Genomic DNA, 26,214 nt, shown 5'->3' on the forward strand with positions numbered 1-26,214 from the left:
CAAGAAAAGATAAAGAAGAAACTGAATAAAGAGTTGAACAATGATTTATGGGTAAAACATAACATAAAGAAATGGGTTTTTGTGACACTGGACACTCACTGTATGTCACATGCAGTAGCGATAACGAGGGTAAAAGGGTAAGAAGCTGTGGGGAGAGAAAGAGGGAGTGGTGGACGAGTGCGCGGTTGACTAGCCGTGAAGAAAAGGCCCTAATCTTGGAGGAGGCCAGAGTTGGTGTCACATCACTTTTTCTGGCCGATCTCTTTTATTCTTCTGTTGCTCCACCACTCCAATATCCTTCCTTCCTCCACGCACCAGCTCCCCTCCCAGCTTCTTTACTTTCCTCTGTCTCTCCAATTCCTCCAGATCGGTTCTCCATCGCCTTCTGCTTTAATCGTTTTCTTAAATCATTTCAATTTGATTGAATTGTCCCAGACATGTGTCCTGGCAAACACATATTTCACTAGAAGGTTTTCAGCTCACTTTTTCTTTTACATCCAACATTCAGACGGCTTAGGGGACAAAAAAAATCAATGCAAATACAGTCAATTTCAAAATAATTGCCTGCAGTCACAATATTTAACCGTGCTGCAGTCATTAGATAAAAACAAGAGGAAGCAGATATGCTGTTTGCCCAGTGACAGAGTGAGCAGGAGTGACACATTGATTCAAATCCGGTCTTGAATCTGTCCTGACATTTTCTTAACAACGTGGTCTCTCAATACAAATTGAATCAAGATATCAGTTTTAACACTTTTAGGTTTAGCCTAAGTTTTGAGGTTTATACAAAATATAAGTGATACTGTGAAAGCTAAAGGAAGTTGTTTTAGCTTGCAGGTATATAATTGATCTAAATCGAACCCTCTTAATGAGTCTAACTTTAATTTATGCGTGTAATAAAAACATAAATTACACAAACACAAGCAATCACAACTAAACAAATGAAAAGCATATCTCATAAAACACAGAGGCGCAACTTAATTAATCCGGTGACGTATGTATGAAATAGTTGATCAAGAATGAATAATTCAAAGAGGAAATATGTAATAAGAGACACAGCTGCTTTGCATCTAATTCATGGTGAGCTGTATTACTTTCATATCTCTTTGGTATGTCTCTGTTTTTTCTTAAAGCCTCTTTCCCAAACTCTGCTTCGTTCTTAATTATATAATATACTCTGTATGTTAGTTAACATGCCTTTTTATTTTTTTAATTCTTTCTGCAGTTCCTCCTCGGGAGCCCACAGTCACCTGTCGATCCAACACCTACCCGAAAGGCTTCTACTGCAGCTGGCACCAACTGCACCCGACGTACATCCCCACCACCTTTGAAGTGGACGTACAGTAAGTGCATTGGTCTGGTGTCTGGGTGCAACTTTTACAATTACATGCTAAAGTCATCATTGGTGCGTCATGCAAAGACATAGCTTACATTAAGTGACACGACTTAAAGTTGTACTACAACATATGCAGAAATGATTTTTATCAACTGGCAGAGGCACCAATTTATGGATCATTTTAAACAATTTATCATCAAAAAGTATGCTTCTAGTGATGGAGTCTTATTTCTGACCTTACTGTACAGAAAACCTGCTACTTATTTTAACTGTTGAAATATATTTTAAAATGAAAATAACTCAAATACCAAAGCAACCAGAATCCACATCAGTCAGTAAAAGAAAAGAAAAAAAGGCTGTTTTGAGATTACAAATTGGGTTTATAAGACAAATAATACAATTTTGGCAACAGCTCTCTCCTGCGGGCATGCTTCAACAGTAGGTAGACTGTAGAGACTGTGTGGATGGAGACCCAGCGAGTCCGTCTCCCTCGGGTTCTCTTTGATATACCCAGATCACAGAGTCCCACAGCTCACACCACAGCAGGAGGACACTGCCTTCACTGATGTTGTAACACCGACATCATTCTGTTTGAATAATGTTGAGCAGTAGAAAAGAGAGAACAGCGAGAAGTATAGATGAGGACAATGGAGACACTCACAGCAAGAGTCGTTGGTAACTACTGTATATTGTCCAGCTCAGCCAGTCATCAGGTGGCACTTTGAGTGATTATTTACTTTATTTCTATGCCAACAGCTCCCCATTCTTCTGAGCAGCGTTTTTTTTTTTTTACCTTTTTCCCCAAAAAATATTCACGGCTTACTAAATATAGTTGTAAAGGCGTATTTAGGCCTGAATACAACAAATGTAAAAAGGTGTAATCAACAGTTTAAAAAGTTGAAGTAAACCACCCTCTGCCTCACTCACGTCTGTCCTTGTTTCTACTCTATCTGCTCCTAACTTTTCATTGACCTCTGCTCTTCAGATACAACCAGCGTTCACTGGAGGTGCAGAAAGATCCAGACCACAAGAACCGCTGTCGCGTACGTTTCCCCGAGGTCTTCTCCAGCTTCCCCTACAAAGTGAATGTGACGGCAGTCAACGCTTTGGGGAAAGCCTCTGCCACAACGTCTTTTGAAGAGTCCAGCATAGGTAAGACAGATGCCATGTGAAGTGTTATTATAGTTATGGTGTTCTATTACACCTTTGTAACCAAAGTTGATACAAACATGACGCATGTTCACGGTGAAGCACGAATGTTTACTGAAGAGGTTTTGAACGGATCATTTTTGTTTCCTTCTAACTCATTCAGGCTGCAGAGTATTCACGCTTTTCATTAAAGTTTACAAGCAGCTCTTTATTTGAGCTTAGATCAGGGACACAGCTAAGATCCTTTTCCCACACAGATTGACAACAAATTTGGCAACAAAAATAAGAACTAAGACGCAGAGTGTCGAGGCACGTCTTTGAGGATGCCAACTCTTGAGCAATGTTCACGCATTTGTTTGACCACAGATGACTGATTTCATTGACTTCTTGTTCCCTTCGGAGATTTGTTGCACACACAGTTATGCTCGGTGCCAGAAAGACAAAGGAAATTGGAATTGCAATGGCCAAATAAATGTCTCCCAGCTGAAAGGAGAGGAGAGTGCACAGCTTTTTCTTTTTCGCTTTAACCAACAGCATAGTCCATTAGCAAGAAACCCACTGACTGTGCACCCCTGTCATTACCAAAGGCACTATATAATAAACATGCTACCTCTGAACCTCTTTCTGCAGCAAACAGTATTTAATTGAGGCTTGGCCGGGATGTGACAGTCACAAATCAAAGGTCTGGTTTCTCACTGAAAGTAGCAGATAATCCAAACAGCAGCTGCAATGGAAGCACATTTTAGTCATATTTAATGTAAGAATTAACCAGAAAAGTTTGTTCCTTCGTCTGCTTTTTCCCCCTTTTCAATTATAACCTTCATTAATGTGGTAAGTAGTTTGAAAAAGAAATACAGTTGAAGTTTTTGCTCACTTAGGCGGCAGAAGGCTACATAATAATAGCAAGACTCTTAGAATTCATAAGCGACTCAGGCTGGAAAGCAGTGAAGAGGAGAAATCCATTTTAAAGACGAAATGAGAAGTACCGGTACTTTAATAGATAAGGGAAGTGCTGCCAGCGGTCCTCAGCTCTGCTGTAATGCTCAGAGCGCGATATGGGTGTGCATGACGCACAAACACACACACAGACACCAATGGGGCTGTGAGCGACTGTGTGGAGTGTGTCGGCCGAGAGGGCGAGGGATTGAAAAAGAGAGAGTGTGTGTGTGTGTGTGTGTGTGTGTGTGTGTGTGTGTGTGTGTGTGTGTGTGTGTGTGTGTGTGTGTGTGTGTGTGTGTGTGTGTGTGTGTGTGTGTGTGTGTGTGTGTGTGCATAAGTAACCAAATGAGGCAGCGACATGCTCTGCCAAGCCCCGGACACAGGACTCATGAAAATGCTAATGCTAGCCAGATTAGCGCCTCGGCTGAGGAAATATCCCTAAACTATTGGTGATCGCAAAACACCCCACTGCTCCCGTCTTTCCTTCTGCTTTCTCTTTTATGCCCACGTACCCTTCATATGCCTTTGTACTTCTTCCCCTGTTCCCTCCTATTTTGCTTCTTCCTCCTTCTCTATCAGCAGCCACATCTTCTCAAATACCATTTGTGTGACAAATGTCGTCCGTCCACACGATTATTTTTAGATTTGTTTCTTACAGTTTGCTTTTAAGCCAGGCGGCAACCTCCCATTCTGAAGAGTAAAGCCTTAAACCATTCCATGCATTCTATCTAATAGCCAGCAGGGGGCGACTCCTCTAGTTGCAAAAAGAAGTCAATGAGAAAATGACTCTGCTCCTCACTTGATTTATTACCTCAGTAAACATTGAAAACATGAGTTTATTGCCTTAATCGCTAGATTCAAGTCTTCTTCAATACAGCATGATGTTCATTTGGAAAACAGCAGCCCACAAACCAATGGGTGATGTCACTGTGACGATGTCCACTTATTATGTACAGTCTGTGTTTTAAATCGAAATTATGTTTTGTTTTTGTCTAAATCGTTGAGTTAAATTGCAGGTCGGAAACAATAAAATAGTATCACCACATTATATCGGTAGACTTTATGTCTTGGCAGGCTAAAGCTTGCTTCCTTTGCCTGCAATGCGCTACATGATCGCTTGCTTTGTACAACTTACAAAACAATGCGGCTGCTGATTGATCACAATGAGGGTTAAAAGCAACAGGAACCTTTTTTTTATTCAGACGTCAACACAAGAACAGTATCTTGCAAATAAGAGAGACTTTGATAAGATATTTTTATTTTTATTTTACAAATTGCTCGTTGAAAGCAAAAACCTAAAAACGTAGTTTTCAAATTTAACAAAAACTTTTGTGAATGGGGTCTTCCCCTCTCCCTTGCTGGGTTAATCTGTTGTCTAACTTTTTCTCAGTGTTTAAAACAGTTTGCCTTCTCTCAGCACTCTTGCTCTCCTCCCCTCATCTCCTCCTTGTTCCTGCATTGTTAAAAGTATTTACCATGCCATTCTAAGTTGTAAGCCACATTCATTATCAGGGACAACGAGGCAGATCGTGAAAAAATAAAACAATTTCATGCTTCCTGGTGCACTTCAGAATTCTGAGTGGGAGTAAGAAGATTCTCAACTGTCCGTGTTCATCCGACCAAAGCTGGGATGAAATTAGAAGAGATTGTGTGTGTCTGCATGTGTGTGTGTGTGTCTGTCCTCACATGTGCATGCTCTGGGTACAGTTACAAAGAGAACCCTCAATGGAAGTTTCAGACTCATCAAATGATAACTTAAAGCTTTCCTGTGCCAAGATGATCAAACGATGACTGATCTTGTCTAAAGTGTAAAGACTTCTAAAGTTAAAGCTTCTTTTACTTACACAGATTTTTTTTTTTGTCAACTGTAACTAGCCCACCTGAGCATGATTAAGGACTACATTATTTATTCTTTGTGATTAAAATGAATATAATTTCAAAGCGGGGATGTAGCTGCAGAAGGTTTCTTCCAGCACCATTAAATAATCTGTCACTTTCATCCTTTCAATTACTACTTAGAAGTGGAGGGCTCATGTTCAGGTTTCTTTTGTGGCTGCTTTATGGTGGTTTGTGTGCAGGTCTGAGGAGGAGCCAGTAAATGTTGACTTCAGTCAATAGAAGTGAAGTTAAGAGGATAATAACAGCAGTGTAAAATACTTTAATGCAACACTCTGGAGCTATTTTCAGTTGCTGTCTCCTTTTTTTTTGTCTCAGATATTTTTCAAATAAGGAGCCCAGACTGCACTGACAAGCTGGTTTGTTGTTCAAGATTTAGCTGTTTAAAAAAAATCAGTTTGTTGTCATATTTTGCTAATTTCAGCAGATTCAGCAAGGAAGGTCAGATGTCAGCATTGCCTGCAAAAAAACAGCAACGAGACAACTAGAGCTGGCAGACGTTTAGAGGCATATTTACTGAGAGACTGTTTACTACCATGCACAAAACGTAGCGTAAGTCCAACTGTCTGTGGGACAGCAGCGGATTTCCTTCTGTTCCAACTTCCAACTAAAAATACCGAAGGCGCAGGCATTGTCTCAAGAGCTGCACATCTGCTTCATATTAATAAACGGGTATAGTACGACTCCCCCGTGGTCTTAGTATTCCAGATATGAGAAGATATGTTGGAGTATGACTGCCATCTATAATTTATTTAGCATGAGAGAAAACGTGACACAGAACTTTCTGATGTGCTTTGTAAAATTCCCATTTATTCTCTTTGCCTGTTGTAGCTTTGAACAAATAGGACAGCAGCACCATGTGCACTAAGGACGTACGTTCTAGTCATTTAATTATGTGAGCGGGAGATTTTCTTTTAGTGAGTCCATGAAAGGAACCCAATCCGTGCTCGGTTACTGCCATGCTTTACATTTACTGTACACCCACAAAACGTTTGTGCACATAGAACGGCACTTCTTACACATTTCATGTACAGTAGAGTTTAGTCGGAATTACCTCCTGAATACAGTCTGCTTCCAACAATGAGGCTTTAATGGAAGGAGGAGCTATTGTGCCGTACTTCTTTAAAAAAAAAGAGGACAATTCTTTACCCTTTTCGTTCCATTTTCCTTATTTCTGTAAGATTTCACTGCAGATCGAAGCACTATTTTCCCCATTTGTTCAATAGCACCGTTAGACGCTGTCATCAAACATCTGTTTTGCTTTAAAACAGTTCATAGATTCCACTTCTTTCTTCTTCTTCTTTTTTTAAAAGCCCATTTATTTGAAAGGAAATCTGCCGTAGTGTGGGAGAGAAGAGCTACAGGGTTTCTAGATGTCTTGTGTTTTTTTTCCCGCATGCATACAAACCTGGCTGCATTAAAAGTAAAAGCACTAGATGCTGCACAGTAATGCTTTTAGAAACACCACAATCAGATATTCAGGTCATGTACTACATTGGTAAGCGTACATCTATGCGAGCAGATGTAGCTTTTGCAGTTCTCTTCTGTTTTACTGCTTGATTGCTGCACAGTCTGCCACCTGGACAGCCTTTAAGCTACACTTTTTCTTTTTCAGAAAGAAAGATGAGCCACTCTCCCTCCCACTCTCTTGTTCCATTTTCAGCAAGTATAGCTGTTTGAAAGATTAGACTTTTACGTTACGGTATACTTGTTCACTTGCATCATCACCAGAGAGACCTTGAAGGAGGAAAGAGTAACGGTAATGTGGATGAACAGAGTCAAGGGAGTCATGACAGACGTTTTCAGGCCGAGCATGGACAAAAATCACATTTGATAGAATTTCAAGCTCATTTGAATTTGTTGGCAATTGACAATTTGCAGAACAGAATTGAGAAGGATGTCTATCTACCTGCAACATTCCTTTAAGTTTAATGGACGCTGTGAAATGCTTTGAGCCCATTAATCTGTTCCTCGCCATGTTTTGGTGTTTTGGTCAGTGACGTCCCAGACTCTCATTGTCTCACTTTTCATTTAAGTCCTTTCTGTCGTTCAGCGCTGGTATTATTAGAAGTGCTTCAAGAGGAGGATGTGTTCATTACTCATGCAACACAAAGCTCATACTCTGTTTCAAGTCAGATGAATACTTTAAAAGCCTTTGGGACTCCCTACCCATACATATTTCTCCCTGTTTTGTTCCGTCCCTGCACATGTTTCCTTCTGTTGGACAAATCGGGATGTGGACAAAGACGATGAGTTTCTGATCTCTAGTCTCCACTGACTTCACTTTGGTTTCCTTCTGCCTGGATGTACTGTTCCGTCTTTCTTTCTTTCTCTCTCTCTCGCTTTATTTCTTCCCGTCTCTATTTCATCTTTTCACACATTTACTTGAAGAAGGTCACAATGAGATGAATATGTCTTTCTCAAGGGAGAAAGCTGTCGGTCTGCTTTTATCTGTCTTTAATCATCTCCATCGGTCTTTCATATTTTCATTCTTCATTCTATGAAGGTCACACTGAGAGGGTTGCCTGTTTGTTTGTCTGTGTCTGTATGTGCTTTGAGTGCTGTCTGTTTAGGTGCCTTTCCGCATGTATGTCGTTGCGGGTTTCACCCAAATTGATTTCATCCTCTTGTACTTTATCTGTATGTGTATTATCAGACATTCTGGTTGTTACTGCAGCTATCCATTCTCTATTGTAATATCATACGTGTGTGTGGCTGAGAAAAGGTTTCATGTAGCTGAAGTGGCAGGCCAGTGTGTTCCCCAGTGAGAGTGATTCAACAAAGACCGGGTCATTCAATATCTTATGAAAAGCATTGCAAAGAATTGGCTCAATTTCTCTGTCTGCGTGTCCTTCTCAGTTGACAGGCATTCAGAAACACAACATGTATACATGCCTTTCTCTCAGGGACTCGTCAGCTTCCCGTCTTCTGCCTCGCAACAGTTCCCTCACACATTGTCCGCTTCTGCCTTTGTCCTCACTGATAAATGAACAAATGTCATCCTCAACCTCCCTCTGAATATTTTCATTGGAGTACATGGTGACCTTAAGAAAACCATGCAATAATGATAGTAATAATGATCCTACGTCATAAGAAGAAAGAGGCGTAGAGAGAGAACCCTTCTTATAGATGACTTCTTAAGAGTCAAAAAATTAATAAATGCATTAGAGACTGAAATATTCCTGACTTTTAGTTCCTAGTATGAGTCAAGGTTCAAAAACTCTGCATCATGAACCTCAACAGCATCTTTCATTAGACCTTCTCTGGCCTTCTCTTCCCTCATGTTTCAAACTCCTAGTTTATTATGTTTTCTGTCAAATATTTAAAATCGCAAGCCGAAAGGTCGTATTCACATTATCGCAGAAATACTCCTCCCGCATTATTGTGGTGTGTTGTGACGGTACCGGGTGGGGCGGGGGTGTTGAGCTGTGAGCCAAGCAGTCGTGACCACAGCTTGAACTGAAAAATGGACGAAAACGTGTGTTTCTCAATTTCCAGAACTGCACAACAACAAATTGGCCTCACATCGAGAACAGACAAAAAAATATATATGTTCAGTTGGAAACGTATATCGGCTTTCAGATGCAGTCGCAAGGTTTGTTACAAACTCCCCGTGTGAGTCCCTGAAACATAGAAATGGACTGCTCGCAGCATTGTCATTGTAGCTATAAGGTAGCAGGAGTTCCAGGGTGGTAAACTCTTCTCCAAGAAATGCTGAGTTTGTATGTGTTGTATCTCATCCACCACACAGTGAAACCAGACCCCCCGGAGCGCGTGACGGCGACCCCGATCCGTTTCAACGCCCGGAGGCTGGAGGTGTCCTGGCACAGCCCCGCCACCTGGCCTGACATCGACAACTTCCCTCTGAAATACTTCCTTCGATACCGGCCACTCATCAAAGAGCAGTGGCAGCATGTGAGTAGCGCTGCTGTGTGTGTGTGTGTGTGTGTGTGTGTGTGATACAGCGGGAGAGAGAGAGAAACAGAGAGTTCACACAACCGTACAGTTTGGCATTTGGTTTTGAGGTCACGATTCGACACATTAAACTGTAGTGAAAACTAAACACATGGACATTAATCACACATTGTGAAAATGAGCTCCTCACTTATGAGTAACATAGCTCGCCCTGAGAAACGTCTGTCTGACACATGTAACAACTATGCAGTAAGTGAAGGGAGTTATAAACGGTCAAGAGTGTTTGTCCAGATACAGCTCCATTACCAAAAGCTGTAAGTCAACATTGAAAAGCACCTGTAAGATTATGATTCATTATATGGGATATGCAAACCTCTGGTGAGCACGGATTCATTTTTTTCTCTGGAAATGGTGCTCTAAAGAAAAAGACTGGCCTCCCTCCATTTTGCAGATTGAGTTCCACCTCATTGCAAAAATATTTCTCAAAAGGTAATGGCAAGTTTTCCAGCAGCAAGATCGATTGTCTTTTAACAATGAAAACATCTAATTTTGTACCAGTTTTTGTCATCTATAGACAAATAGACTACAGTTATTTGTCCAGAGAGACGCCTCTGAGACCAGTTAGATGTGAAATGATCCAACCTGTATCTGTTTGGGTTTGATCCCTAGTCAGACAGACATAATCGCTCAGCTTCTTTTGGTGTATGTTACGGTATCTGACTCTTTTTTGTAGGTTCAGATCCCTCAGGGCTTCATCTAGTAAAAGCACATGTGTCCACTATAGGATTCCTGGGATGAATGCTCCCTCTACTGAGGTCTAGCATTGCAGCGTTATTATCATGCCCGTCAATGGTTCGCAATGGTGTTGTTCCAAGAACTTGGGTTACAGACTCTCACATGGAAAAACACACATTTTCTTTGTCAGTCGTCCTCTCGCTCTTTCCATTCCGGCATGTATCCCTCAACAAGTGTCTCTGTCGTTACCTCACTGTGTCAACATTTCCTTCCTTTGTTCTCACTCTTTCCTCTGTCTTTCCATTTACCATAACAGCAGCTCACACGCATTTATGTGGGGGGTATGTTCATCTGTCGTTTGTGTCATTTGTTCAGTATGCTAAACATGAAATGTAAAATCTCAGCGTATAAAATCATTTTCACTGTGACTATTTTGGCACCACTTGGTTCTCCGAGTTCAAACACAGCTGAACTGAAGATGTGAATGCACCTGAGATGAGCGAACCCTCAAGACATTCTTGGTTTTAATTATTCTCCTAATTAGGCTGCTTGTAGTCCGTTCCGAGCAATGAGCTGGGGGCTTATTGTTTATGTTAATTAGAGCAATTAGACTTATTGATTTAATGTTTCAAGTGATTCATCAAGTACAAGGATTAGCTGATTCCTGCTTCTCAAAAGTTTTGATCAGTTTTATATTATTAACCACTGGATTGTTTTTAGGTTTTGAAGTGTTGAAACAAAACACTCAAACTGAAAATGTTATTTCGGCCTGAAAGGTATTTTTGCATTATATTTCCTGCAATCTCAAAACAAGAAATGGAACAAACAGTAAAACTACATTTAGTTATCCAACATGCACCACAGCTATCGAGCTACATGTTAGAGCTATGCTTTAGTCACACATATACGGTTATTATCCACATTCACTCTCTCCTTCTCATTCTCACAGCAGTTGGAATGAGGAACGTTATAACTACGCCTCAGATCTTTGTGGTACAAAGTGATGATTAAACTTGACACACACTCTTAGTTCACCTTGGTGCCCTCAACACTAATCAATCAATGTGTGAACTGGTGCATAACGGGAAAGATGGGAAACCTTAAGTCAATATTTGGATTGGCTAAGAACATAATTTGTAAATTACACAAATAGGGTGGGTGACAGCTGAAAGGCCGCAGGGTTTTTGGCTTTTGCAGTGTTCTTTGATGGATGTCTTCGTGGTGATGCGTTTCATTTTTGCAGCAGTAAATGTGGTTTTCAGAAGGGGGGGGGGACCACTTCTGTACCGTGATCATTTTATGATTGCACTTCTGCCCCTTCTATGAGGAGTTGGCTCAGAGTGTTGGTCCTCAATCCTGCAGAGAGAGAGCTTGTCAATAGATATATAATTGTCTAGCATGAACACAGTGAGAGACAAATGAAATGACAACTTAGTCGGATTATCAGACCCTGAATTAGTTTCTTCTGAATGGCCGTTGCAGTCATTCCCATCGTTTCTGTGGGCTGGACTTAATGCTACAGAACAAAGCTGCCATAACACGAGCATGTTAACACGTCTGCCCCTCTTGAGTGGCTGTGAACAAACCCTGCCCACCATTGCATGTGCAGTTTTCATATTGACAATATAATGGTGTTGCCATGTTATGAGCAGAAACCTCTATATACATATCTGTTGATTATAGCAGCTTGTCAGTGGCTACTGCCATTAGAGCTGATCATGGCAGAGCATACTGCAGACTGCATATTTAATGACCATATAGCACTCTTGAGCAAAACATTTAGGTTTAACGCTGTGACATAAATCATTAGGTAGAATGAGGTTGCCAAAATAAGATGCACTGTTTATTGGCCCCATCTAAACCTCATTAGTTATAGCCTCAGAGGTTGAATCCTAATTTAAGTTGTTTGTGTTGCTGAGGAATTCACCTTAAATGTGGGTGAGAATGGCTTTCACGCGTAACATTTTGAAATGTGTTTTGAGTTTGAAATGACAGCGGCGGCGTGATCAGATTGATCTTCAGAGGAAACCATCCATCCTGCTGAGGAATAAAGGGACGACTGGCCCAGATACTTAGAGTGATGGAGATTCAGACAGAAGGAGGAAAATGGGGGAAAAGTTTTGAAGTAGAGATGAATGGAGTGCATCGGAGAGGGAGAAGAACGTGAGTGGATAGCAGACTCTGGGAGACACCATGAAGAGAAAGAGGCAGTATATATATAAGTGAGACGGACATTAATAGATAGCATTTGGACTGAAGTTATAGGGTGACAATCCACAAACGAGTGACAAAGAATGGGATTGAGAAAAGGGAAACTGAGATGTTGTGTTAAATAAAGAATAGAAGCCTGTGAGACTAATTTGATTCTAAAAGTTGAAAGAAGATGGGATGGTGGATGAAAGAGGTGTGTAGAGAAAAAAAAGAGAAATGCTCATATGGAGAGTTGGCCTCAAGTAGACAGATACACGAGATGAAAGTGTGAGAGACAAGAAGAAAAAGGGGAAGACTACGTTAAAAGTAAAGTTTCAAAAGCTGTTGAATGTTGCCTGTTTCAAGTTAAATAAAGATGGATGAATGGTTCAAGAGAAGAAAAGAGAGAGGGATGACAAAAAAACGTCTGGAATATCTTAAGCCTTAAAAGTGTGGGTGAAACAGAATTAAAGAGAAGGAGAGACTTTAGATCTAACCAATATAAGACCCTGTTCTTCCAATTACAGAGATTTAACCAACATGATACAGCTGACATAACTCATATATATGTCAAAAAAGGAAGGTTATTTGCTACTTCAATAAGTAAAGAAAAGTTTTCAATGAGTAAAAAAATACAGCATATATACATTATGTCACATGTCACATGTCCCACTCACTTGACGGAAGTGACGAGTTGCTGACGCTGTGCTGCTGTTTTCCCTCCAATTTGCCTGTCACCTGATCCAGCTCACTTGTGCGTAGTGTCTGTTTCACCCCTTTTTCTAGTTTTAATTGATCTACTAATAGTACGATGTCAGCCAACACGTACTAGAACTTTTTTAGAACTAGAACTGTTTTTGCATTGATCTGCTATGGCTTCACTCACCCCTCCATCCGACTGTGTCAGCTGCGCCCACCTGGTGGATAAAATCACAGAGTTGGAGGGAAGAATATCCACGCTCTACAGGATCCAGTATGCCGAGAACCTCATGGACACCATCATTTTCGGTCCATCACAGACTGACACAGCCAGCGACCGCGTCCTGCTTCCAGTCCTGCTCTCGCCCCAGGACACGCCACTCCATACCGTGCTTTACACCAGCACCGCGGCGAGCTTCGGTCGCCCGTTCTCTCAGTCCTTGCTCGTCTGCTCCGCCACCACTGGTTGAATCCTCGCCTCCATCCACGCGTATTGCACGCGCAGTGTTGCCGCCTCGTCCCCTCTTCGCCCCGACGACGCTGATAGTCGGGGACTCAATAATCAGGAACACCCGTTTTTTCAACGCGGAGACACACTGTTTCCCCGGAGCAACGGCTCAAGACATCCTGCTGACACTGCCTGGCCTGATGCGCGCCCTCCCGTCTTCCATTCGGCGAATTATCGTTCATGTGGGAATTAACGATACAGCCCTCCACCAGTCCGAGTTGACCAAGATGGATTTTACAAATCTTTTAAGCTTTTTAAAAAGCTGTAGACTGTCTGTTTTTATCAGTGGTCCAAGTCCAACACTCGGCGTGGATCACAGCGGTTCAGCAGAGTCCTCAGCCTCCACACCTGGCTCCAGGCCGCCTGCAGGACCAACAACGTGAGCTTCATTGACAATTTTAATCTGTTTTGGGGCCGCTCTTCCGCTTTTAAGAAGGATGGTATTAATTTTAACAAGCTGGGTAGCCGCCTGCTAGCGGCTAATTTACAGCATGCTGTTCACTCCCATTCACATGATTGACTGTCTACACCTGGATCCCCTGTCCGCTGTCACTCTTCCTCTACGATCATTCATCAGCCGCATTCATCCCCTACTAGCAACACTCGCTCCCCCTGGCGGCATGGAGGGTCTCCTACTACTCTCTCCCCAGCCTCTACCGTAACTTCCACTCCACGACCCATGAACATTCCCGTGAGAATAACAGACTCGCGCTCACACCCTAGTTATGGTCGGTTTCGAGGTGCTGCACGAGTGATCCGTCCTATTGCACATACCCCCAAAGCTTCCTGTGCTGATGACGACACAGTGTCTTCCCCCATCAAAATGTGTCTGATTAATGCACGCTCCGTAACAAACAAGGCTCACATTTTAAATGACTTGTTCACAAGTCATAATTTGGCTTTTTTATTTCTGACCGAGACCTGGCAACGGAATATGGAATGCATCCATTTCAATGAACTCTGCCCTGTGGACTGTTCTTATGTTGGGACACCGCGTCTGACAGGCCGCGGTGGAGGTCTCGCCGTGGTCTGGAAGAATCAGTTTTCCTGCCACTTGGGGAGCACAGAATCCTATGTTACTTTTGAACTACAGCTGACTAAAGTGGGCCGGCAAAAGCCGTTTTACTGTTTTTTAATTTACCGACCTCCAGGTCCTGCAGGTCAGTTTTTATCGGAGTTCACAGACTTTCTGACCTCTATTATCAAGCTAGACAAAGTGCTTCTGGTTGGTGATTTTAATCTGCATATCAATGATACCACAGACTGTATTGCTACTGAGTTCCTCAATATTACTGAATCTTTTAATTTGACGCAACATGTTTCTGGCGCCACTCACAGGGGTGGTCACACCTTGGACCTTGTGTTTTCTCTGGGTCTTGATATTGATAATACCCGTTGTGAGGACCTATTGATCAGTGACCATAAATGTATTTTCTTTGATCTTTCTGTCAATACTGACCCCTTGTGTCTGAAACAAACATTCCAGTCCCGCATTATTACTCAGAGTACAGATCATCATATCTCTATGCACTTCTGCTGTGATATTAACACAAATCTCAATGATGTTGAACACTTGATACAGTCATTTGATGAACATTGCACCACTTTGCTGGATAAAGTGGCACCTCTTAAGGAAAGGACCAGGGCTGCCTATAACACTACTCCGTGGATGACAGACGCTGTGTCCAGCCTGAGACAGAAGTGTCGCAGGACAGAGCGGGTCTGGAAAGCTACTGGGCTAGAAGTGCATCATTTATATCTCAAAGACCTCAGAGTTTCTTTTAATACTGGAGTAAAGGAAGCTAGAACTGCTTATTTTGCCAACCTAATCTCTTCTTCAAAGAGAAATCCCAAGATTCTGTTTGACACAATTAAAGGAATTGTTTCACCGTCTGTCTCCACTTTACCATGCTATTCTGTTGACGATTGCAACAAATTCCTTATCTATTTTATTGATAAGGTAACAGGTATTAGGTCTGGCATTCAGCCTGGGATCTGTTCATCTACTTGTAGCTCCTCGCAATCCCCTGCTGTTCTGGACTCTTTCCAGCCTATCAGCCTTCAAGACCTGATGGACTTAATTAACAAAACAAAGCCATCATCTTGCCCTCTGGATATAATTCCATCCTCTCTATTTAAGAAAGTTCTGCTAACTATTGGCCCTGCAGTAACATCTATTGTCAATACCTCATTATCTACAGGAATTGTCCCTTCCTATTTCAAACTTGCCACTATCCAGCCCATATTAAAGAAACCTAACTTAGATCCAGCTTTGCCCATATCAAAACTGCCTTTCTTGTCCAAAATGTTAGAGAAAGTGGTGGCCAAACAACTTACTGCTACACTGGAGAGGCACAACATGTATGACAAGTTCCAGTCTGGGTTTTGTAAGCAACACTCTACTGAAACCGCTCTCCTGAGGGTTTCAAATGACATTCTCATGTGTGCTGATGTAGGTGACTGCTTTGTGTTAGTTCTTCTGGACCTCAGTTCTGCATTTGACACTATAGACCATGACATCCTGATTTAAGAGGCTACGTGATTGGGTGGGCATAACTGGCATAGCGTTAGACTGGTTTACATCTTACCTCAGTGACAGAAGTTTCAATGTCTCTGTGGGTGATTTTGTGTCTGTTACCTCTCCACTGTCTTGTGGTGTACCGCAGGGCTCGGTTCTGGGGCCTCTGTTATTTTCCCTTTATCTGTTACCTTTGGGGCCGATTATAAAAAGCTATAATGTGTCCTATCACTTATATGCAGACGACATCCAACTTCATCTGTCATTTAAACCCAGCGAGGCATTCACATTAACTCGGCTCCTGGACTGTGTCAATGCCATCAGAGACTGGACGGCAGAAAACTGCCTGCAACTCAACGACTCTAAGACGGAGGTCCTAGTTATTGCTCCAGAGGAGTTTGTCCCCATGATCAGGCAGATTATTAGTCCACTCTCCTCTGCTGCCCATTGCAACCTGCGCAATCTTGGGATTTTCTTTGATCGATCCATGTCGTTTGACCCTCATGTTAAGCAGCTGTCCAGGTCATGTTTCTTCCATCTAAGAAATATCAGTAAACTGAGATCTGTAGTATCAACACCTGAATTAGAAATGATCATACACACATTTATCTCTTCACGCATTGACTACTGCAACTCACTTTTCACATCACTCAGTGTATCTGCTCTTAACCGTCTGCAGGTCATCCAAAATGCTGCCGCCAGATTACTCACCAGGACAAATCGACGGTCTCACATCACCCCCGTACTCCGATCTCTCCACTGGCTTCCTGTAGCATCTAGGATACACTTTAAAATTCTCACCATCACTTACAGAGCACTTCACGGTCAGGCTCCGGCTTATGTAGCTGATCTACTTCGCCCCTATTCACCCGCCCGCACTCTCAGGTCAAACGCTCTAGGTCTTCTGTCAGTCCCACGCACACGATTTAAGACCCGTGGTGACCGAGCTTTTGAGGCAGTGGCCCCGAGGCTCTGGAATGCTCTGCCTGCAACTCTGCGCCTCGCAGATACTGTGGGTACTTTTAAAAGCCAGCTCAAAACCCACCTGTTTAGGCTGGCGTTTGTGTAAAAGTAAACCCATGTCCTAGACCTGCTCTTAAACTATGTTTTACATTTTTATTTTATTTTATTTTTTATTACATTTTTTAATTTTCTCTGTGTAGATAATTTATTGACCCTTGGGTCACATTGTGTTTTTTATGCTTTTAAATGTCTGCTCTGTTAAGCACTTTGTGATACTACTGTCTGTAAAAAGCGCTATATAAATAAAATTCATTCATTCATTCATTAAAAGGGGAAAACCGTTTCCATCATCAATTTAAAAGACCCGATAAACAATCTGTATCTTGGTGCTTGAGACATCTCATGACATAACATAACATGTAATTCAGTAAAATCTGTAATAAAGAGTTGACTGTCAAAGGTGCGAAAGAATCTCCACATAGAAGCACATCTGTATGCATGTGAATGTTCAGTCAGTGAATTGTTGTGTTTCCCATGGCCTTGTTTCGTTTCCATCCCGCCCTCAAACTCCCTTCACTGAGACGTGAACTCAAACTCTCACTGCAATTAAGGCAATGGTCCAGCAGCTGTGACAAGAACCATTTCAGATTGCTCAATATTCTCTCCGTTGTGTGGAACTGCATCTGCTGCGCTGTAATTGCCCTTTGGGGGATGATGCTGAACTCAACTGAAAACTCGCACGTTTCAATGCAAGGCGCTCTCCTGAACGGAAACAGCCACAGACGGAGAGGATCACATGCACATGCACATGCATACACGCAAAAGATTCAGTTTATTGCAGCCCATGCACAGAGCCCCACTGTATATCTGCATTGTCCACCCATAAGCTGTCCATGCACTGTCACACCCACACATACGTTAAAAAGGAGGGACACAATAAGTGTAGCGGCCGGCGCAGAGAAAGGAGGTGAAATATGTGTCAGCATCGTCAACACGGCTTATCCCTTCGTTCATTTATTCATCCCACATTTATTCTCCTTTGTCCTTCTGTCTGATATGCTGCATCCCCCTCTCCCATCCATCCATCCCCCCCCCCACACACACACACCTCACTTTCTTTGTCACTTTTTCTCCCTCTATCATTTTCCTTCTCTCTTTTTTCCTTCATCCTCATCCCTCCTTCTCGTCGTCAATATTGCCCTTCTTTCCGATCACTCTTCTTCTGTTCACTTTCTTTATCTCTCCGTGTGCTCTTCTATGTAATAATGGCATTTGCCAAAAGTCACTTTCATCCTGCAAGCACTTAGATGAATCAATAGTGAACCAGGAGCTGTGTGTGTGTGTGTGCGTGTGCGTGTAGTTGTAATTGTGTGTAGATTCACATAGATATCATGTATGTAAGTGCATGTGTTCCTGTGTTCCCTTTTTCCCTTTTTTTTGCTCCTTTTTTCTATGATTTTGTACATTTTTGGCTCCAATTCCGTCCTGTTCCTCTTTTTCTACACTCCTCTCATCTTTTCCCCTTTCTTCCGCTAGCTACCACTTTTCCCTCCTCTCAGCAATCTACAGCTGTACCCTCTCCCGCCCATTCATCCATCCATTCATCCATCCACCCGTCCCTTCATGCATTTAGCCAGCTATCTAACCATCCATCCCTCAAGCCATCCATTTGTATCTATGGGTGCACATGATAAATGTTTAGACCTTGTTTGGGGAAAACATCACATATAAAGGACACTGCCACAGACAGATCATTTATCAAATCTTTCTAACAAACACACACACACACACACACACACACCAGACAGTTTCAGTCCTTTCACATGGGAAAGCTATCATCATTTAGCTCTGCTGTCAAAATACATTAAAGTTGAATTGTATTATTTATATTACGCACACACAGAGATACATACTGGAGATTTGTTATGGGCTGTGCAGTCTGTTGGCTTTGACAGAATCTAATAAAAGATACACTGTACATCACTTTATATAAATCAGATTGTTGTACTTTGTGTGTTAGTCAAAAGGGGAAGTAAAGAAAACAACTCATGAAAGAAATATATGAGAAAGAGGCTATATATAATATGGTCATACATGTCACCGATTAAAGAAAGAGTCTGTGTTAGTCTGTGTGCGTTTCCCAGATTGCAGTTGTGTTGTCTATTTGTGGAGCTTTGGAGGTCTTGCTGTGTCAGGGTGAATGAAGATGAATAGGGACACTGACCTCTCCTCGGCCTCGAGTGATTTCTGCATCACCATGTCAATCCTTGGGCATGCGCATAAACTGGGGGCTCGTGTCTCACGGCCAATGAAGTTTGGATGGAATGAACATTTCAGTCGCCAAATGAAACATGCGAGTCACCACAGCTTGTTAAGATCTGACCATTTGATTTCCCAAAGCAAGAACTTAAGCTGAAAGAAACCAGTGGCTGCCTGGATGGGAAGAATGCATTGGTCATTCAAAAAAACACAGTCTGCCTCGGAAAAACTGTCAGTATTGGTCGAAAATGTAAGTGTAAATATTACACATATATAAGGCATTATATGCCCCAAAGATTGCCCCAAAATGTTTGCCCCAAAGGCAACAGCTTCTGATGAGCAGTGCCAGCTGCCATTGAGCAGCGCAGCTCGCTTTGGAGGACTGTGGTTCAGCTGGCGCGCAGCAGCTTCACCACTCATCGTGTCCTGTCAGGTTCAGCTTTTATCGTGCATCATTCTGCGGGCTACAACTCGGCGGTCCGTCTGATCATCTCAGTGAGTGACTGATGATTCAATTACAGGCTTTCCGACAAATAATTGAAATAAGGGGGCAGCCTGAGAGAGGGTGTCGAGCAGAAATAATCATTGAGCTCGCTCAGCATACTATGCAAAGCTCACTGTGCTGTCGCTGGCTGGTTTTTTTTGGATTCTTTTCTACAGCTTTGGCAACCTGCTATACGGCAAAGTCTATAACAATTCATGCTATTTGTCATTTTCTGTCAAAACGTCACTTGAATCAATCAGCCACTGAGAAGACTTGGATGTCAGACTTTCTGTCCAGCACATGAAGTCAACATCCCATAATGTTCAAAGCAAAAACAAGAGATCTAAAGAACTTCCAGTCCCAGTCTAAGACATTCCGAAACAGTCTGTCCATCAAATATCAGAGAAATGTTTTAAAATGTCATACAGTCCGAATTTCTTTTAACTCCATTGTCAAAGCTAACAAATCATACAATTGAGCATTGACAGGTTGACAGGCAGAGGTTACAGCACCTTAACAGTTTCCTCTTCCAACGGCATGTTGAAGTGTCCTTGAGCGCGGCGGTGTAACTCAAGGCTGCTTCCAGTATTCTAATTAGGTGTGTATGAAGTTTGAGTGGGTTGATGGGGGACTTTGTAAAGTGCCTTGCAATGTTCTCAGCATAAAGAAGCTATATAAATGCAGGCCATTTACCATTATGAATCACTGACAAAGAAACCAGAATCCCAAAAACCCACTTATCTTTTGGAGGGTCATGTGGGGTTGAGACCTATCCTGACTCACATTGGATGAGAAGCATGGTACACGCTGGGCAGTTCGCCAAGAGAATGTGCATATTTATTTTTATTCAAGCTTCATTTGTTCATATATCCATCTCCATGAAAGAAATGTTGGTAACAAGACAGAATAAAGTTGTTACGGAAGGGGAGGAAGATAAGACGGGGATTCATCCAGATTCATATTCTATCTTTCGTGACTTGTTAGTTTTTTGGCGTGCCGACATGGCAGCATAAACCCGAGTTAATGTTGAGACACCTCCACCACCGCTTTGTTGTTGAAACTGCCGCATGCTTTTTAAGGGTGCAAGGTCTAGTTCTGGATTTGCGATTGGCTGGGGGGGGGGGGGCTTAGCTGCCTTTTACAGTAATTGCTGCTATGGCAATTGGGGCTTCAAAGAGAGAAATACTATCTGAGAAATTACTCCTGGTCTTGGCGTTTCTGTGCGTGTGTGTTCTCAAATGGGAGGAGTGTGCGGTGGAAAAATGGGAGCTGTCAGTCAACCTAATGAGACCAACCTTCTCAGTACACACACATACACACACAGAGCGCCATCGGGCCAGTGGAAGTGCCATATAATTGGGTTTCCTTTCCAGGACAACAGACATGCTCACTGGATTAGATCTGACCACCGACGCCAATTTTCTCCATGTCTCCCTCTCTCTGCTTTTCCTTCTCTCTTGCTTCATTCGACTGTCTCTTTTTTGCATTTCCCTGTTTCGTCAGTCTCTTCATTCTTCCATATTCTTCTGTCTGTCTGCTCTTCTCTGTCTTTACATATTTTCCCTGTTGTCTGCCGACTGTTCTGCTTATGTCATTGTCATTTCCATCTCTGACCTACAGTAAATGTATGGTGCTTTATTCCATAGCATATGCACCTATATTTGGTATACAGTGTATGACTAACTATATGATCGCAATAATCCCCCTGATGCAGGTTATAATGAGAATATTTTACATATATTTATTGAATTTATTGGACCCCTAGTATGCCCTGTTTTTAATGGTAATCATAGGGATCAGCTGGAGTTCATTCCTTACTTTTAATTTCCACAACATCACAGTAAGATTCAACTTTATTGATCCCAGTGGGGAATTTGTTTGAGGTTTTTGCAACAGTAAACACAAGCACAAGCTAGGATAATGATTCAAGAAGGCACGAGAAAGAAATGTATTCAGTAGGAGTTATTAGGGCGCATGACAAAAAAGAGAGGGAAGAGAATAGGAAGGAGAGGAGAGAAGCGTGGAGGAGAATGGGGAAAGAAAGGATGTGTGAAAAATAAAGGGGCACTTATTTTTCTCACAGTTCCTTATGCAATCCCTGAGGAATGTTCACATCTCCTCTCTCTGCCCCTCTCATTGTCTGGATTTGTGTAGAGGCTCTTGGGGAGTGTGTGTGTGTGTGTGCGTGTGTGTGTGTGTGCTTAGTAGCACTAAGCTGTGTTTGTATGCGTGCGTGTGTGTGTGTGAGTGAATTTCTAAGCTTCTCTAAAACAATAATTCAAGTTAGGAAAGTTACTAAAACGCATTATAATGAAATGAGATGTCACTTTCGATTTCATAATGTCACTTTCTAGCTAACAGTAACACTGAGAAAACTGAACCGAGAAACCAAAACGATCCAAACTCACAACCCAGTGAGTTAGCTGGCTAGTTAGCTAGCGTTTGGGCTACCATTTCTGTGCACTGCGTTTACTTACGGCAGCATCTAGACAGTTGGTTGATCACAATGACTCTGGCAATGCCGTTGCTCTAGCTAAGAGGAGCTAGCTGGCAAAAAGTGATCGCAGCCGTTGAGTGTTAGGCCAAGTAAAATGTTTATTTAGCCCTCGTCTTAAACTGTGGCTTCTGCGGTTTGGGTTGTTTTTGCTGTAAAGCAGCTGTTGAACTTGGTTCAGGGAGGAAGCAACAATGAGTTAGCATTTCCATACATGTTCAAAGGGTTAGAACATCCAGGTGTGCTGCCTCTCTTGTGGCTTCCTGCAATAATACCAGGCCGACATCGCTGTTTGCTCCAGTTCATCGTCAAACATTCGCGCTCACATATGCTGTTTACAATGAACTGACATGTGGTGTTTATGCAGGAAATGAGGAAATGTCTCCAAAGTGAGGACATTTAGGGATCATTGCTTTCAAAGTAGACCATTTTGTGGTCATTCCATTTGGGTAGGATCTTTATTATTATCATTATCGCATTATATCTTGGGGTAAGTGAACAGAGTGTATTTACACTGAGTCGATGGAACGTGATTGTGGCAAGGTAAATATTTGGGTGTTGGGAGTGACAATGTGTTTGTGCTGCTTTCCTTTGTGCCAGTGAGTGTGGAGGAGTCACTGAGTCACATACACATACAAATGCACGCACACAAATTGCACTCACTTTTTTCTTTAAAGCTCGAAACAGCTTAGTATACAATACATCGGCCCTGCAGACACATGTGAAGCATAAATAATCTCTCTCTCACACACACACACATACACACACACACACACACACACAAGCAACAAGTAAATATACATCCCTTCACCACCACAACACACAGGCTTGGTCTTGCAGTGTGAAAGATCTGACAGCGTTTTTTTGGCAGCAAAAGCAACAGCCTCTCCAAAATGCATCTCCTCCTCCCATCTATCTCCCCTCTTCCCTCACGCATCCTCCCCTCCCCTCTCTCTCTCTCTCGCCTCCTCTCTCCGTCTAGTACATGATATAAAGTGCTGCTCACGCTTCTCCCTGTTTAGCCACTTGGCAACGCAGGAACACATCCATCTCTCTGGAAGTGTTCATCTGCAAGCTGTTTACTCCATATACAGTACTCCTTCACATATAAACATATCCGTAGTTCACACACATGTGCACACGCTCAAGCACTAGATCCAGATCAGCCTTGTGAACAGAAACAACAATGCTTCAGACATGGACTGACTTGAGAGTAAACATGTGCATACAAAGAAACACAAACACAAATGTCGGGCGGAATACTTTCCCAAACTGGTGTTTTCTTTTTTTCAATCAAATGCAAGCACACACAAACACACGCACACACACACACACACACATGCAAAAATATGAAGGCACATGCACAGAATTACAGGAACACATGGAATCAAACAGACGTACGTGTCTGGCTGAACTTTCACAAGCTTTCACACGGTAGACATTAGTATGCAAACACACACACATCAGAGTCAGAAAGGAATGCTGATAGAAGCTATGGTTCGATACGCTGGTTGGACTACACATAAACAGTGGACGTTTTAACCTCAAAGGCTGCACACACGCTATACAAAAAGTCTATCCACACAGATGTAACACGCACACATGCTTCCACTAATGAAATTAAGCCTGTAAATGTAGCGCTCGGTTAGGCAGATAAAGCCTGAACTTCCATCCAAACAGAGGGAGAGGGGGCGAGAGACAAAGAGTGGGAGCAGATAGAGAGAGGCTGCGATGGCAAAGTTGAAAACAGAAGGGCCAACTTTACAGAGAGGGTGAGCGATGGGAGACCGATTACAGGAAGACAGAGGAGGCGGGGGGTGGTTATTTGTCAGATCGACTCCAGATTTGCACATCCTGAAGAACTAAAAGGGAAACTCCAATCGGAGGCTTGGTTACGGCTGGAGGTTAGCAAAAATGATATGGTGTGTGAGGGGTTTTTAATCCCAGCCCCGGAGATACCAAGAATATTTAGAAAGACAGTTCTGTTTTATTATAACTTTTGGTCTTATTTTTGTAGTTTTGGCCATCGCGTCCATAATTTCTGCAGAGTGAAATATACAGACTCACAACGAACTGATTTAGTTTGTGTCATCAGGACAGTCTGATGTAAATTGTTTCTAAAATTGTCCATCAAATGTTTATAAGTTTACATTTTCACAGAGATGTGATTGTTTGTGTACCATTCATCCACATTTCATTCACCGTTACTGGCAGACATTACCATAAAAACAATTTCAGAACATAGATTGAGCGAAATGTGCGCCAACAATTCAAGATTATCAAGATGATTACGGTCAATCACCCGTTTATTACGTTCTGTCGTTCTCTAAAGATAAGATGCCATTCAGGAAGAAATGTCTGCTTTGGTAGTGTTGTTGAAATGAGGTAAATGTATTGCTTAGTACCAAATTTGAGTTTGTGTTCACTATATACTGCAGTCAGGCCAACACAATAAAAAAAAAGAATACTTGTTAAGTTAGTACAATAAAGAATTCCAGATAACCTCAAGCTCTAGATTCAGTCTGAATCACCGTGCAGTAGGTGTGTGTGTGTGTGTGTGCGTGTGTGTGTGTGTGTGTGTGTGTGTGTGTGTGTGTGCGTGTGCGTGCGTGCGTGCATGTGTAGGCATGTCCATCAATCATTTAATTCAACTTTAGGAGTAGAAAATGCATCACCCTCCTTCTCCCAAGTTTTCCTTCAGTCTTTCAGATACAGGCCGAAGGCAAACAAAAACACACAAGCACATACACACACACACACACACACACACACACACACACACGCACACACACAAAAGTAACCTGAATTAGAGAGGCAGCAAATCATGCTATCATACACTCCCATGACTCAAACCATTTTTGTTCATTCATTCATTGCGCTCTGCAAATTAAAGTGTGCACAAAATGCTTTCAAATGTTGGCATGCATTACACTGTGTCAATTATGCCACTGGCATTTTGCAAGTGTGTCTGACTGTTGGTATGCGTGTGGAGGCTTGGGGGGGGGGGGGGCATCCAGGTTCAATCAATTCAACAGTGAAATGTAAAACACCTCAAGGATAAAGCAACGAAGTTGACTTATGCACAGAATAATGATGAAAGAAAGGTCTGTTCTAATAAATAAATAAACAAGCACTGAATAAAAGTTGTATACTGTATTGCACAGCTGAATCTACGCGTCAGTAAACATGAAAGGCTCAGGCTAGGATTGCTATACTGAGCACATATGTTATAGGTAGACCTATAGGTAGAATAGGTATGACATTCTGACCAAAGATACTTGTTACCTCATAATTCATCATGTTGGAACATTTGGTATCACGAGGGCAATGGTAATCCATTGAGACAGAAGGCATATATTTATACATCCCTTTTGTTAACTACTATATGTATAGATTGCATGTGCTGGTCCTTCATCCAAACTGACCACCTGCTGTGTTCTTTGGTGGTTTAGGTGGAGCTATCTGACAGCACCTCCCACACCATCACCGATGCCTATGCTGGGAAGGAATACATCATCCAGGTAACATCTCCTGTCTCGCCATTTTACCCGACTGATCATTTCAGACCTAAAACAATCCACCAGATACAATTGGATCCATCAGAAACCAATAAAATATAAATACATACCTATAAACATGTATTGCTCTATGCTTCATGTTTTTAGTCTATACAGCCTGTTCTTGCACAATCGACTGACTTTTCAAATTACATCTAAGCTTCATAATGAATGCCTCTAATTTGCTAAATACTGTCCGTGTGTTCAACAGGTGGCTGCCAAGGACACAGAGATTGGAACCTGGAGTGACTGGAGTGTTGCCGTTCATGCTACACCCTGGATTGAAGAGCAAATTACTTCCACAACCGAAGTGGACTTTCCTACCGGTAAGTTACAGCCTCACTTAAAGCCTGTTCCTTTGATTCTTATACCTGTTGGTCGCTTTCAGAGTCGGTGACATAAGTCAGCTACGCGTGTATGTGATCAGTGTTGGCACTGTACTGACCGAGATGCACATTTAGTTTCTGAAAACACTCTCTAATCCACACTGCCTAGATTGAAGGGCCGTGTTCTTGTGCTGAGCTTTCTTTGATGAAGGTTTCCCAATGCACATCGTACATTAACAGACACAC

The 26,214-nt window shown here is 42.2% G+C and overlaps 1 protein-coding gene across 2 annotated transcripts in view; it reads left to right on the forward strand.

The window, feature by feature from the left end:
- The window catches only part of cntfr (ciliary neurotrophic factor receptor), a 197,991-nt gene that overhangs the window by 163,267 nt on the left and 8,510 nt on the right, over positions 1–26,214 (forward strand). For both annotated transcript variants that reach the window (XM_079289292.1, XM_079289293.1), the window contains 5 exons: positions 1,226–1,343; positions 2,322–2,488; positions 9,072–9,235; positions 25,538–25,606; positions 25,854–25,968. In XM_079289292.1, the coding sequence (XP_079145418.1) occupies positions 1,226–1,343; positions 2,322–2,488; positions 9,072–9,235; positions 25,538–25,606; positions 25,854–25,968 (633 nt within the window). The remainder of the gene's footprint in view (positions 1–1,225; positions 1,344–2,321; positions 2,489–9,071; positions 9,236–25,537; positions 25,607–25,853; positions 25,969–26,214) is intronic.

This window comes from Melanostigma gelatinosum, assembly GCF_949748355.1.
Source record: "Melanostigma gelatinosum genome assembly, chromosome: 18".
Classification (NCBI taxonomy): Eukaryota; Metazoa; Chordata; class Actinopteri; order Perciformes; family Zoarcidae; genus Melanostigma; species Melanostigma gelatinosum.